The sequence below is a fragment of the Trachypithecus francoisi genome, unplaced genomic scaffold, assembly GCF_009764315.1.
Source record: "Trachypithecus francoisi isolate TF-2019V2 unplaced genomic scaffold, Tfra_2.0 Lachesis_group11, whole genome shotgun sequence".
Taxonomy (NCBI): domain Eukaryota; kingdom Metazoa; phylum Chordata; class Mammalia; order Primates; family Cercopithecidae; genus Trachypithecus; species Trachypithecus francoisi.
In genome coordinates, this window is record NW_022681456.1 from 83,016,670 (window position 1) to 83,033,396 (window position 16,727).

The 16,727-nt window shown below is 44.3% G+C and overlaps 1 protein-coding gene across 5 annotated transcripts in view; it reads left to right on the forward strand.

Moving 5' to 3' along the window:
* BIN2 (bridging integrator 2) overlaps window positions 1-16,727 on the forward strand; it is a 45,604-nt gene that overhangs the window by 18,841 nt on the left and 10,036 nt on the right. For 3 of the 5 annotated variants that reach the window (XR_004439905.1, XM_033222038.1, XM_033222036.1), the window contains exons 3-10: window positions 2,527-2,581; window positions 2,893-2,987; window positions 3,560-3,655; window positions 5,943-6,050; window positions 6,368-6,453; window positions 8,804-8,879; window positions 10,050-10,132; window positions 12,824-13,574. Coding sequence is in view for 4 of the 5 variants with exons in the window: in XM_033222038.1 (XP_033077929.1) it covers window positions 2,527-2,581; window positions 2,893-2,987; window positions 3,560-3,655; window positions 5,943-6,050; window positions 6,368-6,453; window positions 8,804-8,879; window positions 10,050-10,132; window positions 12,824-13,574 (1,350 nt within the window). In the remaining variant the exon portion in view is untranslated. Of the gene's footprint in view, window positions 1-2,526; window positions 2,582-2,892; window positions 3,156-3,559; window positions 3,656-5,942; window positions 6,051-6,367; window positions 6,454-8,803; window positions 8,880-10,049; window positions 10,133-12,823; window positions 13,575-16,727 lie in introns of all 5 variants that reach the window. The other 2 variants (XM_033222039.1, XM_033222037.1) reach the window with 2 other exon arrangements.

Here is a 16,727-nt window from a genome sequence, read left to right on the forward strand (position 1 = left end):
TTTAGTATAGACAGGGTTTCACCATGTTGGCCAGGCTGGTCTCGAACTCCTAACCTCAGGTGATCCACCCGCCCCGGCCTCCCAAAGTGGTAGGATTATAGGTGTGAGCCACAGCGCCTGGCCTGTGCAAGGTAATTTGCTGGTTTTTATTACTTTATTATATTTATTTTTGAAATAAAATTTTCATGGTGAAGTAAAAAATTGAGTCCTTTTTTATCCTTCAAGAAAGAATTTAAGTCTTAATTTTTTTTTTTTTTTGAGACGGAGTCTCACTCTGTCATCAAGGCTGGAGTGCAGTGTATTTTCTGAATTTTCATTTTTTTTCTCATAATTTTTTTTTTTGAGGTGGAGTCTTGCTCTGTTGCCCAGGCTGGAGTGCAGTGGTGTAATCTCGGCTCACTGCAACCTCTGCCTCCTGGGTTCAAGTGATTCCCCTGCCTCAGCCTCCTGAGTAGCTGGGATTACAGGTGCATGCCACCATGCCTGGCTAATTTTTGTATTTTTAGTAGAACAGGGTTTCACCATGTTGGTCAGGCTGGTCTTGAACTCCTGACCTTGTGATCCGCCTGCCTTGGCATCCCAAAGTGCTGGGATTACAAGTGTGAGCCACCACGCCTGGCCTCTCCCATAATTTTTTATTTTTATTTTTTTTGAGATGGAGTTTTGTTCTTGTTGCCCAGAGTGGAGGGCAATGGCACAATCTTGGCTCACTGCCACCTCCGCCTCCCGGGTTCAAGAGATTCTCCTGCCTAAACCTGCCAAGCAGCTGGGATTACAGGTGCCTGCCACCACACCCTGCTAATTTTTTGTATTTAGTAGAGATGGGGTTTCACCATGTTGGTCAGGCTGATCTCAAACTCCTGACCTCAGGTGATCCACCTGCCTTGGCCTCCCAAAGTGCTGGGATTACAGGCGTGAGCCACTGTGCCCGGCCCCATAATTTTTTATACTTTTGGTATCATCAATAGCCTCTCAAGTAATGAATACAGCAAATAACAAATAAACAAATTCACAAGAATTTTATGGTGTACTGAATAATGCAACTTGGCTTTCAAGTACAACATCCCCTGAACTGGTCTGCTCTGATTTGTAGGCTGGCTCCGTAGAGTACCCTTAAAGTGGGCTGTACCTCTCAGTCCATCCCTACAGTCCACAGTCCTGAAGTCAGGTTCCAGAATGTCACATGTCTGGCCTTAAATTCCCAACCAACTCTTCAAAATGAGTTTACACATAGGAAGGAGACCAAAATGGGAAGAGGGTCTAAACACCATAAGGAACAACTGAGGAAACCTATGAGAAAGACTTGGTCAAGGGCACATGCAAGTTGTCTTCAAGCATGTGTGGAAGAGAAATTAGATCTACTCTATGGGTACAGAAGGCCAACCCAAGACTCATAGGAAAAAGTTGGTTTGTTTGTTTTGAGACGGAGTCTTGCTCTGTCACCCAAGCTGGAGTACAGTGACACGATCCAATCTCAGCTCACTGCAATCTTCGCCTCCCAGGTTCAAGCGATCCTCCTACCTCAGCCTCCTGTGTAGCTGGGACTACAGGTGTGCGCCATCACGCCCGGCTAATATTTTGTATTTTTACTAAAGACAGGGGTTCACCATTTTGACCAGGTTGGTCTCGAACTCCTGACCTCAAGTAATCCACCAGCCTTGGCCTCCCAAAGTGCTGGGATTATAAGGGTGAACTACTACTCCCAGCCAGAAAAAGTTTTAACAGAACTCGTTTAAAATCAAGTGATACTGTCTCAGGCAAGATGTTAGTTTCCAGTTCCTGGAAGTATTTGAGAAGCAGAGGCTAAATGAACATTTGTCAGAGTAGTAACAAAAGCAGTTCATCTATCAGATTGAGATTTAAACTTCCAAGTCTAAAAGATACCTTCTTTTCCTTTTTTAGAGGCAGGAGGAGCCGTTGTCTGAACTTGGGATTCCTAGGCTAAAAAATGAGATTTCAGACACAGGAGCAAAGATGGAAGCAGGGATAGATAGAGCTATAGATGAAGACATTCGGGGTGGAAGAGGAGAAGCAATGATGAGGCTACTTGGAGTAGCATAAAGCAGGTGACTGATGGAAGGGAAGGGTAAAGTGAGGCAAGGCAGAGAAGGATATTGGGGGGGAGAGGAATGTCTGTGTGGGGGTTCAGAGAAAGAAGAAGGCCTGGTATCTGCAGAAAAGGTAGCACTTTACCCAGAGAGAAGGGTGCAAGCCAGAGAATCGCATAGTGTCACATGGAGAACACTTACATTTCAACAGAGGAACTTGGGTATAGGCTCTTGTTCACTGGAAGGAAGACGCCAGTGTAATGGGGGCTTTAGCAAGCCCCTATCTTAAAAACTAACACAAAGGAGACCACCTACAACATGTTGGTAAAGAAAGTAAAGGCTAACTTATAACAATTGTGAATATTTGAAGAAATTTCAGGTGTGATTTCTGCTTTTAACCTACTTTTCGACTTTGACCTCTGGAGCATCTTTTGAAATATGAATCTCTTTAGTAACCAAATGTACTTTTCTCTTTCAGGCAGAAGGCTACAAGCTGTACAAGGACCTGAAGAACTTCCTTAGTGCAGTCAAAGGTGGGCATTGCAGCACGGGAGAATCCAGAGGGCATTTATACAGCTACTAAGAGGTTTGGGGGTGGGTGGAAAACAACAGCTATACCCCCAGGTTTTTGTCATTTTATCATTTGTCTACTCTTGACTCCTGGAACTTTGTGGGCTGAGGAAGAGTGACTTTTCCTTTCAGCCCCATCCAGCTTTCCTCGCTTACATAACCTAAACCTTCTGAGTTTGTCCTTCTGAATTGGAACCACTGATTTGTCACCCATGTGATTACACCAAATACTGTTGGGGAAACGTGATGGTGGGACTGAATTCTCTCCTTTCAGTGATGCATGAAAGTTCAAAAAGAGTGTCAGAAACCCTGCAGGAGATCTACAACAGCGAGTGGGACGGTCATGAGGAGCTGAAGACCATCGTAGGGGTAAGAGTGGCTTGGGTTTTACAACTTGTTGGCACTTATTCCTGTTTGCATCTCAACCTCAGCTTAGCTTCTCTATCCAAGAAAATAGGAAAACAAAGGAGCCAGTTCACACTGTGCATTTGTATAGCCTCAGTCACTGGGTGGTAGGAAGAAGCTACAACTGTTAAGGTAAAAACAAGTTTTCCCTAATCTGTGGATTCCTCTAATTTTGACTCTCTTCCCCTCTTTAAAACATTATGGGAAGTTTTACCTCCTAAAGATGGGTTGTTTTTTAAAACAAAGTTCATGCAGTTATACACTCTTAAACTTTCCCATATAAGCTCTGGAGTCCAAGGCTTTAACCTTGTGCCCTGTTCGTAATCTCTGAAGGTATGCTCAGACTCCCATAGAGCAGTTCCTTGGGGTAGGGGCTGTTTCTTTTCTTCCTCTGACTATTCCCCGGAATCCAACGTGGTATTCTAAATACAGTGCTACAAAAAAGAAGGTTTTTGCAGGGAGAATTTGGGTATTTCCCTGGTAGGCAGTTGTTGTTGGGAGTGGAGCCTTCACCAGCCTCTGCCTCTATCCCACAGAATAATGATCTCCTTTGGGAAGACTACGAGGAGAAACTGGCTGACCAGGCTGTGAGGACCATGGAAAACTACGTTGCCCAGTTCAGCGAAATTAAGGTACTCAATGCACAGAATCATGGTTGGCTTGTGGATGATCCATCCTGGTTAGAGAACATATTGGGTTAAGCATTATAAGTAGAATTAGAGCTCAATTAAGAATGAAGTTTGGGTAAGTTAGGAGAAAGATTAAGGTTGAGGGTTAGACAAGAGGTTAGGATATAAGGTCAGAAGTAGTGTGAAGTTTATGTTTAAACTTAGATTTCAAGGCTGGGTACAGTGGCTCACACCTGTAGTCCCAGTACTTTGGGAGGCTGAGATAGGAGAATCACTTGAGCCCAGGAGTTCAGGACCAGCCTGGGCAACATGGCAAAACCCCATCTCTACAAAAACATACAAAAAAAATTTGTCAGTGTGGTGGTGTGCGTCTGTAGTCCCAGCCACCCTAGGAGACTGAGGTGAAGGATCACTCGAGCCAGAGAGGGAGAGGTTGCAGTGAGCCGAGATCATGCCACTGCGCTCCAGCCTGGGTGACAGAGGCTGGTGTCTCAAAATAAGTAAATAAATAAAATAAACTTAGACTTCAGTGAGCTATATTTGGGCTGATTTCAAATTAGATCCAAGTTAGAGGCATCCCCTTTAGCTGTGAGAAACAGCTGAGGGCACTAAAGATGTTTATTGTATAGAAGAAGAAACATGGGGCAATCAAATAGTTATCTTCAAATACTTGAAAATCTGTTAGGTAAAAGAGGAATTCCACCTATTCTAAACTGTTCCAGAAAGCAGAATTAGAATTCATCTATTCATTCAGCTAGGTTTTTTTTTTTTTTTTTTTTTTTTTCTGAGATGGAGTCTTGCTCTGTTGCCCAGGGTGGAGTGCAATGGCCCGGTCTTGGCTCACTGCATCCTCCACCCTCCTGGGTTCTAGCGAGTCTCCAGCCTCAGCGTCCCAAGTAGCTGGGATTACAGGCATGCGTCACCATGCCCAGCTAGTTTTTGTATTTTTAGTAGAGACAGGGTTTCTCTGTGTTGGCCAGGCTGGTCTCAAACTCCTGACATCAGGTGATCCGCCCACCTCGGCCCCCCAAAGTGCTGGGATTATAGGCGTGAGCCACTGCACCCAGCTCTAGTATTTGTTAAACACCTACTCTGTGAGGCACTGTGCTGATTCAGAGGAAGAAGTTAGAGGGAGTCTGACTTAAGTTCCTAATAGTTAAATCTTTCCAAAAATGAAATGAAATAGATTCAAAGATAGTGAGTTGTCTGTTCTTTGTGCAAACAGCAGTCAAACTACTCCTTATCTTGGATGTTATAGAGAAGCCTCATGTATTGTATGGGAGTTGGACCAGATAATTGCTAAGATCTTTTCAAATTCTGTGACTGAGAGAACAAAACGGTTCAATGACATAGTCTGCTTCTCAATGGTATAATTTATAGTTTGGATAAGGCTGAGTAGACTTTCTCTCAGTGGTCAGAGTAATTTATAGCTTTTATTGTGTTTTAGAGCTTTCAGAGCACTTTGTATTCAGCATTCTGTCTTTCAAATAGCAGTTGTATAAGGGAAGATGGGGCTACTGAGGCTCCAAAAGAGATGTGCCTTGCCACTGGCCACAGGCTAATGAATGGCAGATTTGGGACTAATTCCGAAAAATCCAGACTTTCACTTTCATGTGATTCTCCAGGCCATTTCTCCTGGAGACTGAAGCAGTTTATAATGGGTTCATAGGAAATATTAAAATTTAATACAGGGGGAGGTGGAGGTGGAAATATATATATGTATTTTCTTTTATATATATACTATATATAATTAATACAGATTTCCACATGCTCTGTAGGACTCTATCTCCCTCTGAGAATCCCCCATTCTTCCCAGATACTGAGGGAGACCCCATGGGCACAAAACCCTATTAGAAAGTGAAATTGGGGCCGGGTGCAGTGGCTCATACCTGTAATCCCAGCACCTTGAGAGGCCGAGGTGGGCATATCACATGAGCCCAGGAGTTCGAGATCAGCCTGGCCAACATGGCGAAACCCCATCTCTACTAAAAATACAAAAATTAGCCGGGCTTGGTGCACATGCCTATAATTCCAGCTACTTGGGAGGCCAGAGCACAAAAGTTGCTTGAATCTGGGAGGCAGAGGTTGCAGTGAGCTGAGATCGCACCACTGCACTCCAGCCTGGACAACAGAGCAAGACCCTGTCTCAAAAAAAACAAAAACAAAAAACAGCGAAAGTGAAATTTGATAATAGGATCCAAGAATCTTGCTCTCTGTTTGGTATTCTGTTACCTACATCCTGGCCACTAAAAAGTGAGTATCCACACCCTTTCTCATTACCCTGGGTCAGGAGAGAATTGCCAAGCGGGGTCGGAAACTCGTGGACTATGACAGTACCCGACATCACCTGGAGGCAGTGCAGAATGCCAAGAAGAAAGATGAGGCCAAGACTGCCAAGGTAAAGCAAAAACAACAACAAAAACTGGTAAATTCTTCCTGTTCTCCTTCTCCCCATGGTGGTGGCAGGTGGCTGGGCCAATGTGGATATAGGAAATTATAAATTCAGCATCCAGTGTCCTGAAGGAAATCTGTTTCTTCTGACACTGATGCTGTAAGGATAGTCAGAGTCTTGAGCCTAGGGAGGGCATGCTCAGGGGAAGAAGAGGGATGGCTCCTAGTAAGCCTAGTGCCTAAAAAATGCAGAGAATGAAGGGGGCATGTTGTAGTACTGGATTCAGAATTGAGGGAGATTGTCTTGTCTCTTTTACCACCTAGGCAGAGGAAGAGTTCAACAAAGCCCAGACTGTGTTTGAAGATCTGAACCAAGAACTACTAGAGGAGCTGCCTATTCTTTATAATAGGTAATGACTGAAATTCTTTATAATAGGTAATGACTGAAATTGCTTGTGTGAAGCAAAGGCACCTTGTGTGCCTTGAGAGTAGGTAGATAAAAGTGTTTTAGATTTAAATTCCCACACTGCCCCCCTTTTTTTGAGACAGGGTCTCACTCTGTCACACAGGCTGCAGTACAGTAACACTCAATCTCAGCTCAGTGCAACCTCCACCTCCCTAATTCAAGTGATTTTTGTGCCTCAGCCACACAAGTACCTGGGATTACAGGCTTGTGCCAACATGCCTGGCTGAATTTTTTTTTTTTTTTTTTGTATTTTTAGTAGAGATGGGGTTTCACCATGTTGCCCAGGCTGGTCTCGAACTCCTGACTTCAAGTGATCCCCCTGCCTTGGCTTCCCAAAGTTCTCGGATTACAGGCATGAGCCACCATGCCCGGCCAAATTTTCCACATTTAAAGAGAAATCTGAGCAGAAACTCCATTTGTATCCTTTTTTCTTTTTATTGTACAAGATAGGCATAATAGATAGAACTGTGGTCAGAATATTTTATATTGTCACTTATTGGTGTACATAGGATGGAGCCTTTGTAATGAATACATGTATTCTAAAACATTATGTGACTCCTAATTAAAATAAAATTGAAATTTTATTTTTTATTTTATTTTATTTATTTATTTTGAGACAGGGTCTGACTCTGTCACCCAGGCTGGAGTATGGCTCACTGTAACCTATGCCTCCCGGGTTCAAGCAATTCTCCCACCTCAGCTTCCTGAGTAGCTGGGACTACAGGCACGTGCCACCACACCTGACTAATTTTTGTGTTTGTTTGTTTTATTTTGAGACAGAGTCTCACTCTGTTGCCAGGCTGGAGTGCAGTGGCACAATCTCGGCTCACTGCAACCTCCACCTCCCAGGTTCAAGCAATTCTCCTGCCTCAGCCTCCCGAGTACCTGGGACTACAGGCGCGTGCCACCAACTCCAGCTGATTTTTTGTATTTTAGTAGAGATGGGGTTTCACCATGTTGGCCAGGATGGTCTCAATCTCCTGACCTTGTGATCCGCCCACCTCGGCCTCCCAAAGTGCTGGGATTACAGGTGTGAGCCACCGTGCCTGGCCATTTTTGTATTTTTTGACAGGTTTCACCCTGTTGGACAGGCTGGTCTCAAACTCCTGACCTCAAGTGATCCACCTGCCTCAGCCTCCCAGAGTGCTGAGATTACAGGCATGAGCCACGGTGCCTGGCCTAGAAATGAAATTTAATATGGTTTCTTTAAAAGTACACTTCCTTGATTCACTTACAGGAGAATTCCATTAATGTACATACAGGCGTAGAAGTTGTCCTGTATTGCATAATGGGAAAGAATAATTACTTACTGTAATAATTATAATTAGGTGGCCTTATATTTATATAGCCCTTTAAAAAATTATTCAAGGGCCGGGCGCGGTGGCTCAAGCCTGTAATCCCAGCACTTTGGGAGGCCGAGACGGGCGGATCACGAGGTCAGGAGATCGAGACCATCCTGGCTAATACGGTGAAACCCCGTCTCTACTAAAAATACAAAAACTAGCCGGGCGAGGTGGCGGGCGCCTGTAGTCCCAGCTACTTGGGAGGCTGAGGCAGGAGAATGGCGGAAACCCAGGAGGCGGAGCTTGCAGTGAGCTGAGATCTGGCCACTGCACTCCAGTCCGGGCGACAGAGCGAGACTCCGCCTCAAAAAAAAAAAAAAAAAAAAAAAAAAAAATTATTCAAACCCCTTTCATGTCTGCTCAGCTCTTCAAGAGCCCAAATCAGATAACTCCATGAAACTGTTAAACTTTGGTGTCAACCTGAACTGATACTGTCTCCCCTGGCCTTCCTGCTCCTAAGAATCAGGTGTGTTCCTGGCCTAGCTCTGATGAATCCAGATCCCAGAACATCCTGAGTGTGGGATGTGGGATGGCTTTTTTAAAATGGGGTCTCACTCTATTGCCCAGGCTGGAGTGCAGTGGCGTGATCTCGGCTCACTGCAACCTCTGCCTCCCAGGTTCAAGTGATTCTCCTGCCTTAGCCTCCCAAGTAGCTGGGACTACAGGCATGTGCCACCACACCTGGCTAATTTTTTTTTTTTTTTTGTATTTTTAGTAGAGGTGGGGTTTTACCATGTTAGCCAGGATGGTCTCGATCTCCTGACTTTGTGATACACCTGCCTCGGCCACCCAAAGTGCTGGGATTACAGGCGTGAGCCACCATGCCCAGTGGGATGCTTTCTTTTAGGAGCCTTGGTGGCTGGTTTTGGCTTAAGGTCATACCTTGTATTTCAAACAAAGAACTCCTTTCCCATGCCTTACCCGTGTGTTTGTTATTTTGCTTCCTAATAGTCGTATTGGCTGCTATGTGACCATCTTCCAAAACATTTCCAACTTGAGGGATGTCTTCTACAGGGAAATGAGCAAGGTGAGAAGCGTCTGGCCAATTGAGGCTTGTGGGTGTGTTTTTTAGTAAATATGAAGGTAGCTTTGACTTACATAATTTCTTTAAATATGCATATTGGCACCACAGATTTTGACTTCTATCTCATGATGAAATAAGAGCACTTCATTGTATATTTAACTGTATTAAAACACATCAGAGGGCCCTCTTCATCTCCCTTAACAACTGAGTAAGTGCATCCAAATTTGAGCTTTAGCATGAATAAAGGAGGTTAAGCCTATGGAAGGAACAATTAAAATGGGGAACCCCATTGTGAAATCTCTATCTATTGTTGCTGGGGACTGGAGAGTGTAGTGTTTAAGGACAAGTCAGTTTCTCAGGTGGTTAGTCTCAAATAAGACTAATCCTCTCAGTGACAGGCAGCCATATAACATAATTTATGAAGTCTTTTCTAGTCCTGGGATTCCAGGATCTTTGCTACTACAACATTAGTTATATTCAGACACAGCTACACATACCACTCTCCGTAGCTTATTTGGCTAACGTGTGATTTGCCTAGTTAATATTAAAAATGAGGTTTGTTTTTTTTTTTTTTTTGAGACGGAGTCTTGCTCTGGTGCCCAGGCTGGAGTGCAGTGGCGCAATCTCAGTTCACTGCAGGCTCCACTTCCCGGGTTCACGCCATTCTCCTGCCTCTGTTTCCCAAGTAGCTGGGACTACAGGTGCCCACCACTACGCCCGGCTAATTGTTTTGTATTTTTAGTAGAGACAGGGTTTCACTGTGTTAGCCAGGATGGTCTCGATCTCCTGACCTCGTGATCCGCCCGCCTCGGCCTCCCAAAGTGCTGGGATTACAGGCTTGAGCCACCGCGCCCAGCCTAAAAATGAGTTTTCATTCCCTGGATCACCTGTGAGAAGCTGGAACCTCAAATCAGACATCAGTTATGGACCCTGCCTTGAGACAGCTGCCAGTCCGATGGAAGAGGCAGAACTTAGAACACAGAGAGACAAGGAAGGAGGGGGTGGTGGGACAGGACCCTGGACTCTAATGCTAGACAGATGAAGAGGAATTCAGATCAGAGTTGAAAGGGGGAGGTTTTATTTTGGGAAGCTGTCTGAAGGGGAGGGGAGAAAGGATATGCCGCTCTCGGGTTCCCAGTTGGCTAGCATCCCCTACTTTCTTACTGGCTCTAGCTGAACCACAATCTCTACGAGGTGATGAGCAAACTGGAGAAGCAACATTCCAATAAAGTCTTTGTGGTGAAGGGACTGTCAAGGTGAGCACCGTCCAAGACTCTTTTGCTTCGTTTGTCCCATGTGTGAACGTATTCAAAATCTTCATCTCCAGTCCAGAATCCTGACCTGTCCCTATGTGCATGTGTATGATGATGTTTGTTGTTTATACTATGCGCCTATATAATTTATTTTGTTTTTTACTAAATTATTTCAGGGCCAGACATGGTAGCTCATGCCTATAATCCCAGTATTTTGGGAGGCTGAGGCAGGAGAATCACTGGAGACCAGGAGTTTGAGACCAGTCTGGGCAGCATAGTGAAATCTCATCTCTACAAAAAAAAGATTAAAAGAAAATAAAGATTAGCCAGGCACAGTGGTGCGTACCTGTACTCCTAGCTACTCAGGAGGCTGAAGCAGGAGGATCACTTGAGCGCAGGAGTTTGAGGGTGCAGTGAGCTGTGATCATGCCACTGCACTGCAGCCTGGGGGACAGAGCAAGACCCTGTCTCTAAAACAATTAATAAAAATTAAATATTTCAGACATAACTAAATGTATAAAGAATAATATAACAAATAGTCATGTAAATATGTTGTAAATATAGCTGTTCCTTCCCCACTCACTTTTTCTTTCTGACACCACTAAAGGTAACCACTATGTTACATTTAGTATTTATCATTTCCATGTGTGTTGTTTTATTTTACGTGTGCATGTATGTTTCACACATAACACGCATGGAAATACTAAATGTAATACTAAATGTAGCATGCACACATTGTATTGTTTCACACATACATGCATACATAAAATATTGTTTTGCATTTTTTGTGTGTTTTTTGTTTGTTTTTTTGTTTTTGAGACAGGGTCTTGCCCAGGCTGTAATGCAATGGCACGATCTTGGCTCACTGCAACCTCCGCCTCCCGGGTTCAAGAGATTCTCCTGCCTCAGCCTCCAAGTAGCTAGGATTACAGGCGCACGCCACCATATCCAGCTAATTTTTGTATTTTTAGTAGAGACAGGGTTTCACTATGTTGGCCAGGCTGGTCTTGAACTTCTGACCTCGTGATCTGCCCACCTTGGCCTCCCAGAGTGCTGGGATTACAGGCATGAGCCACCATGCCTGGCTGTTTTGCATGTTTTTAAACTTTATATAAATGGACTTATACTGTATGTATTGTTCTGCAACTTCTTTTGTTCTCTTAGTATGTAAGATTTTTCGTTATTACTGTATGTTGCTATAGTAACTCTGCTGTTTCCTTTCTATAGTTGTTATTGTATGCCTAGTTCATGATTTATTTATCCTCCTGCTAGTTTGGGGCATTTGAATTCCTTCTAGGTTTTTGCTATTATAAATTATGTTGTGATGAACAAGCTTTACATTTGTCCCTGTGAATATTATCAAGAGTTTCTTTAGGGTCTATACTTGGAGCAGGATTATTGAGTCATAAGATCTGTCATGGGGCTTCTCGACCCTTATGAGATATTGCCATATTGCTCTGCAAGGTGATGATTCCAGTTTACTACCCATTAGCAGTGAGTAAGAGCCCTCATGAGTCCACATTCTTACTACATGTGAAATTGTCAGACTTCATTCTTACAAGCTCATGGGTATGAAACGGAATTTTTTTTACAGTTTTAAGTCATAGCTTCATAATTGCTAATTACCTTGAGTATCTTTTCATGTTATTGGCCATTTAACATTCCTGTTCTGTGACTTTCCTATATATTGTTTTCCCATTTTTAAATTGGGTTGTTGACCTTTTATAAAAAAATTGATCTATATAAGTTTTTGTTTGCTGATATATTCTAGATTCTAATCCTGGATGCTCAAGGATAAGCATGGCATCCAGCACATAGTAGGTACTTGATAAATGTTATAGTTGATTCTTGTTCATGGTAGTTTTGTTCTATAAAGTTGCCACACTCACTGAACATCAAACCACAGGTTTCTGTGAGCCCCTGATCACAAAATTTTCATCAACCACCCAACATATAACCTTGTTTTATGTGAGTTTCTGTTTAAAGACACCTTATTTAATCTATATTATTAATTTATTAATATTGAACTCACACCCAGCAGTATTGTAACTTATGCCTGAATGAAGCTTATCTAATACATGTATTTTCTCTGGAAGGCACATCACAGTCTTTTTGAACTTAGCACTACAGCTTGGGGGCCATTTTAAATAGCAAAATCACCAACAAAAAGCACAAAGTTAGGAAAACATGGTGGAAAGGACACTTGTTTACAGTTTGAGAATGGAAGCAAGAAGGTAGATGGTTGTCTTGTTAGACTTCATCTGGAAAGTGTGTGCCAGGCAACTCATTCTTCACTACTTGTGCATGTCCAATAGTGACTGGGAAAAGGCCACAAGTATTGATTTAGGGGTTCCAAATAAATAAGTAGGTAATTCACAAATATGAAATCTGTGTAGTTCAACTGTATATCACCCATTAATCTTTGCCCCAGAGAAAATATTTGCTAACATTTTGCAGTGTTTCTTTCCAGTCTCTTTCTCTGTACATATTTTTACATAATTGAGTTCATGATATAGATCAAATTTTGGCCTTTTTTCACTTCACTCTGTAAGTGTTATTGTAAATTATGCAAACTTTCTAACATTTTAAATTGCTTTATTCTGTTTATTATATGCATCATAATTTATTTTTGCATATTTACGTTGCTTCTGGTTTTTAGCCTTTCTGAATCTGAACATCTTCCTTTTTTATCAGCAGCAGGCGCTCTTTAGTCATTTCTCCCCCAGTTCAAACAACTATGGTCTCCAGTCCTCTTTCCTCACCTACTAGTCCCTCTACACTTTCCTTGAAGAGTGAGAGTGAATCTGTCTCAGCAACTGAAGATCTGGCACCTGATGCAGCCCAGGGGGACGACAATTCTGAGATCAAGGAGCTCTTAGAAGATGAGGAAATAGAGAAGGAAGGATCTGAAGCAAGCTCCTCTGAGGAAGAAGAGCCTCTACCAGCCTGCAATGGCCCCGCCCAGGCCCAGCCCTCTCTTACCATTGAGAGTGTCAAGTCCCAGGAGGAAGTTCTCCCCAGCTCCCCAGCTCCATCACCTGGCGGAGCCCTGAGCCCTTCAGGGCAGCCTTCATCATCTGCCGCAGAAGTAGTCCTCCGAACCCGCACCGCAAGTGAAGGATCCGAACAACCAAAGAAGAGAGCCTCTCTCCAGAGGACCTCAGCACCCCCTAGTAGGCCTCCTCCACCTAGAGCCACTGCAAGCCCCAGGCCCTCCTCAGGGAACATACCCTCCAGCCCTCCAGCCTCTGGAGGGGGTTCACCCACCAGCCCTAGGGCCTCCTTGGGGACTGGGACTCCAAGTCCTAGGACCTCCCTAGAGGTCTCTCCTAATCCAGAAACACCAGAGAAGCCAGTGAGAACTCCTGAGGCCAAAGAAAATGAAAACATCCACAATCAGAACCCTGAAGAACTTTGTACTTCCCCCACCTTAATGACATCTCAGGTAAGAGTAGTTCTGGTTGGGTATTTAATTTAATTAAATTAATTTATTTATTTAAGTTAGGGTCTCACTCTGGCACCCAGGCTGGAGTGTAGGGGTGCAATCACAGCTCATTGCAGCCTCAACCTCTCAAGCTCAAGTGATCCTCCCCCAGTAGAGATAGGGTCTCCTTATGTTGCCCAGGCTGATCTGGAATTACTGGTCTCAAGTGATCCTCCTGTCTTGGCCTGCCAAAGTACTGAGATTACAGATGTGAGCCACTGCACCCGGCTCTGGTAGTGTCTTTATATTCTTTTATAACCTCCATGTAGGTATCTTTACTATAGTCAGAATACTCTTGGACACCTTTTTGGATTCTGGGGATTGTTTCATGTCTTCATAGCAATTTAGTAATCTACTTTTAGGGTAATTGGCTTTTTTTTTGAGATGGAGTCTCTCTGTGTCACCCAGGCTGGAGTGCAGTGACGCAATCTTGGCTCATTGCAACCTCTGCCTCCTGGGTTCAAGCGATTCTCCTGCCTCAGCCTCCAGAGTAGCTGGGATTACAGGCACACACCACCACACCCGGCTAATTTTTGTATTTTTAGTAGTGACGGGGTTTCTCCACGTTTTTTTTTTTTTTTTTTTGTTTTTTTGTTTTGTTTTGTTTTGTTTTTTGAGACAGAGTCTCACTCTGTTGCCCAGGCTGGAGTGCAGTGGCACCATCTCTGCTCACTGCAAGCTCTGCCTCCCAGGTTCACGCCATTCTCCTGCCTCAGCCTCCCAAGTAGCTGGGACTACAGGCACCCGCCACCACACCTGGCTAATTTTTTGTATTTTTAGTAGAGATGGGGTTTCACCATGTTAGTCAGGATGGTCTCGATCTCCTGACCTCGTGATCCACCCTCCTCATCCTCCCAAAGTGCTGGGATTACAGGCGTGAGCCACCACGCCAGGCTGGTTTCTCCATGTTGGTCAGGCTGGTCCCGAACTCCTGACCTCGTGATCTACTCGCGTCGGCCTCCCAAAGTGCTGGGATTATAGGCGTGAGCCACCGCACCCAGCCGGTAATTGACTTCTATAAGGTGCTTATCTCTAGTAGTATTAATGAGCAGATTCTTACTAATTTCTTTCTTTTCCTCCAAGTTCTGGGAGTTCCTAGTATAAAGAACCTGTAGTTGAAGCCAGGTGTCGTGGCTCACACCTGTAATTCCAGCACTTTGGGAGGCCGAGGCAGGCAGATCACGTGAGGCCAGGAGTTCAAGACCAACCTGGCCAACATGGTGAAACCCTGTCTCCATTAAAAATACAAAACTTAGCCAGGCATGGTGGCGTCTGTAGTCTCAGCTACTTGGAAGACCTGAGGCACAAGAACACTAGAATCACTTGAACCCAGGAGGCAGAGGTTGCAGTAAGCCGAGGTTACGTCACTGCATTACAGCCTGGGCAACAGAGTAAGACTGTGTCTCAAAGAAAAGAAAAGAAAAAGAAAAAGTTAAAAAAAAAATTAACACAAAATTAAAAAAATAAAAAATAATAATAAATTTAAATCAAAGAAGAACTAGTAGTTGGAATCCTGAGCTTTACCTTCTTTAGTGGGGGCAGGAGGGTGGGTCTCACTTCATTTCATTATACCTGTGACTATGGTAAATAGACCCTGAAAAAAATGGCAGCAAATTTCCAGCGTGTGTCTTCTCTGATGAGAAGACCTAGAAGCAGGAACTCACAGAGGGAAGTAAAGCAAAAAAGACAGTCTTTTAAAAAGGCTGCTCCCTACTTGGGAGGCTGAGGCAGGAGAATTGCTTGAGCTTATGAAGTTGAGGCTGCAGTGAGCACTACACTCCAGCTTGAGCACCAGAGTGAGACCCTTTCTCAAAAAAATTTTTAAGGCTTTTGAAAAAAAAATTGGCCGGGCGCGGTGGCTCAAGCCTGTAATCCCAGCACTTTGGGAGGCCGAGACGGGCGGATCACGAGGTCAGGAGATCGAGACCATCCTGGCTAACATGGTGAAACCCCGTCTCTACTAAAAATACAAAAACTAGCGGGCGACGTGGCGGGCGCCTGTAGTCCCAGCTACTCGGGAGGCTGAGGCAGGAGAATGGCGTGAACCCGGGAGGCAGAGCTTGCAGTGAGCTGAGATCCGGCCACTGCACTCCAGCCTGGGCGGCAGAGCGAGACTCCGTCTCAAAAAAAAAAAAAAGAAAAAAAAAAAAAAGAAAAAAAAATTGAGAGATGCCAACCCATTGAAGAGCAAATAGTTCTGTGAAGGATCTGTAAATCAAGTCATACCTTTTTTTTTCTTTCTTTTGAGGCAGGGTCTCATTCTGTCACCCAGGCTGGAGTGCAGTGGCATGATCACGACTCACTGCAGCCTTGACCTCTCTGGGGCCCAGTGATCTTCCCTCCTTAGCCTCCCAAGTAGCTGGTACTACAGGCGCATACCACGCCTGCCTCATTTTTGTATTTTTGGTAGAGATGGGGTTTCGCCTTGTTGCCCAGGCTGGTTTCAAACTCCTAGGCTCCAGGATCCTTCCGTCTCTGCCTCCCAAAGTGCTGGGCTTACAGGTGTGAGCCACCGTGCTGGGCCTCAAGTCATATTCTAGTCACATTATATGGAAAGGCTATCATAAAGAGATTTGACTTGTTCTGTGACACTACAGAGGGCAGAGGCATAAACTATGTATAAAGACTTTTTTTAAGATACATTTTGGATCAATACAAGAGGAACTTTCAACAATTAGCTCAATTTTTAAAATGGGGTGGAAAAAAAATATTGTGGAAGGGCAAAGGAGACACAAGGGGCTGACCAAAAAAAAGTGGGATGGGCCGCCTTAAGAATTAGTTCTCGGCCGGGCGCGGTGGCTCAAGCCTGTAATTCCAGCACTTTGGGAGGCCGAGACGGGCGGATCATGAGGTCAGGAGATTGAGACCATCCTGGCTAACACGGTGAAACCCCGTCTCTACTAAAAATACAAAAACTAGCCGGGCGAGGTGGCGGGCGCCTGTAGTCCCAGCTACTAGGGAGGCTGAGGCAGAAGAATGGCGTAAACCCAGGAGGCGGAGCTTGCAGTGAGCTGAGATCCGGCCACTGCACTCCAGTCCGGGCGACAGAGTGAGACTCCGCCTCAAAAAAAAAAAAAAAAAAAAAAAAAAAAAAAAAAAAAAGAATTAGTTCTC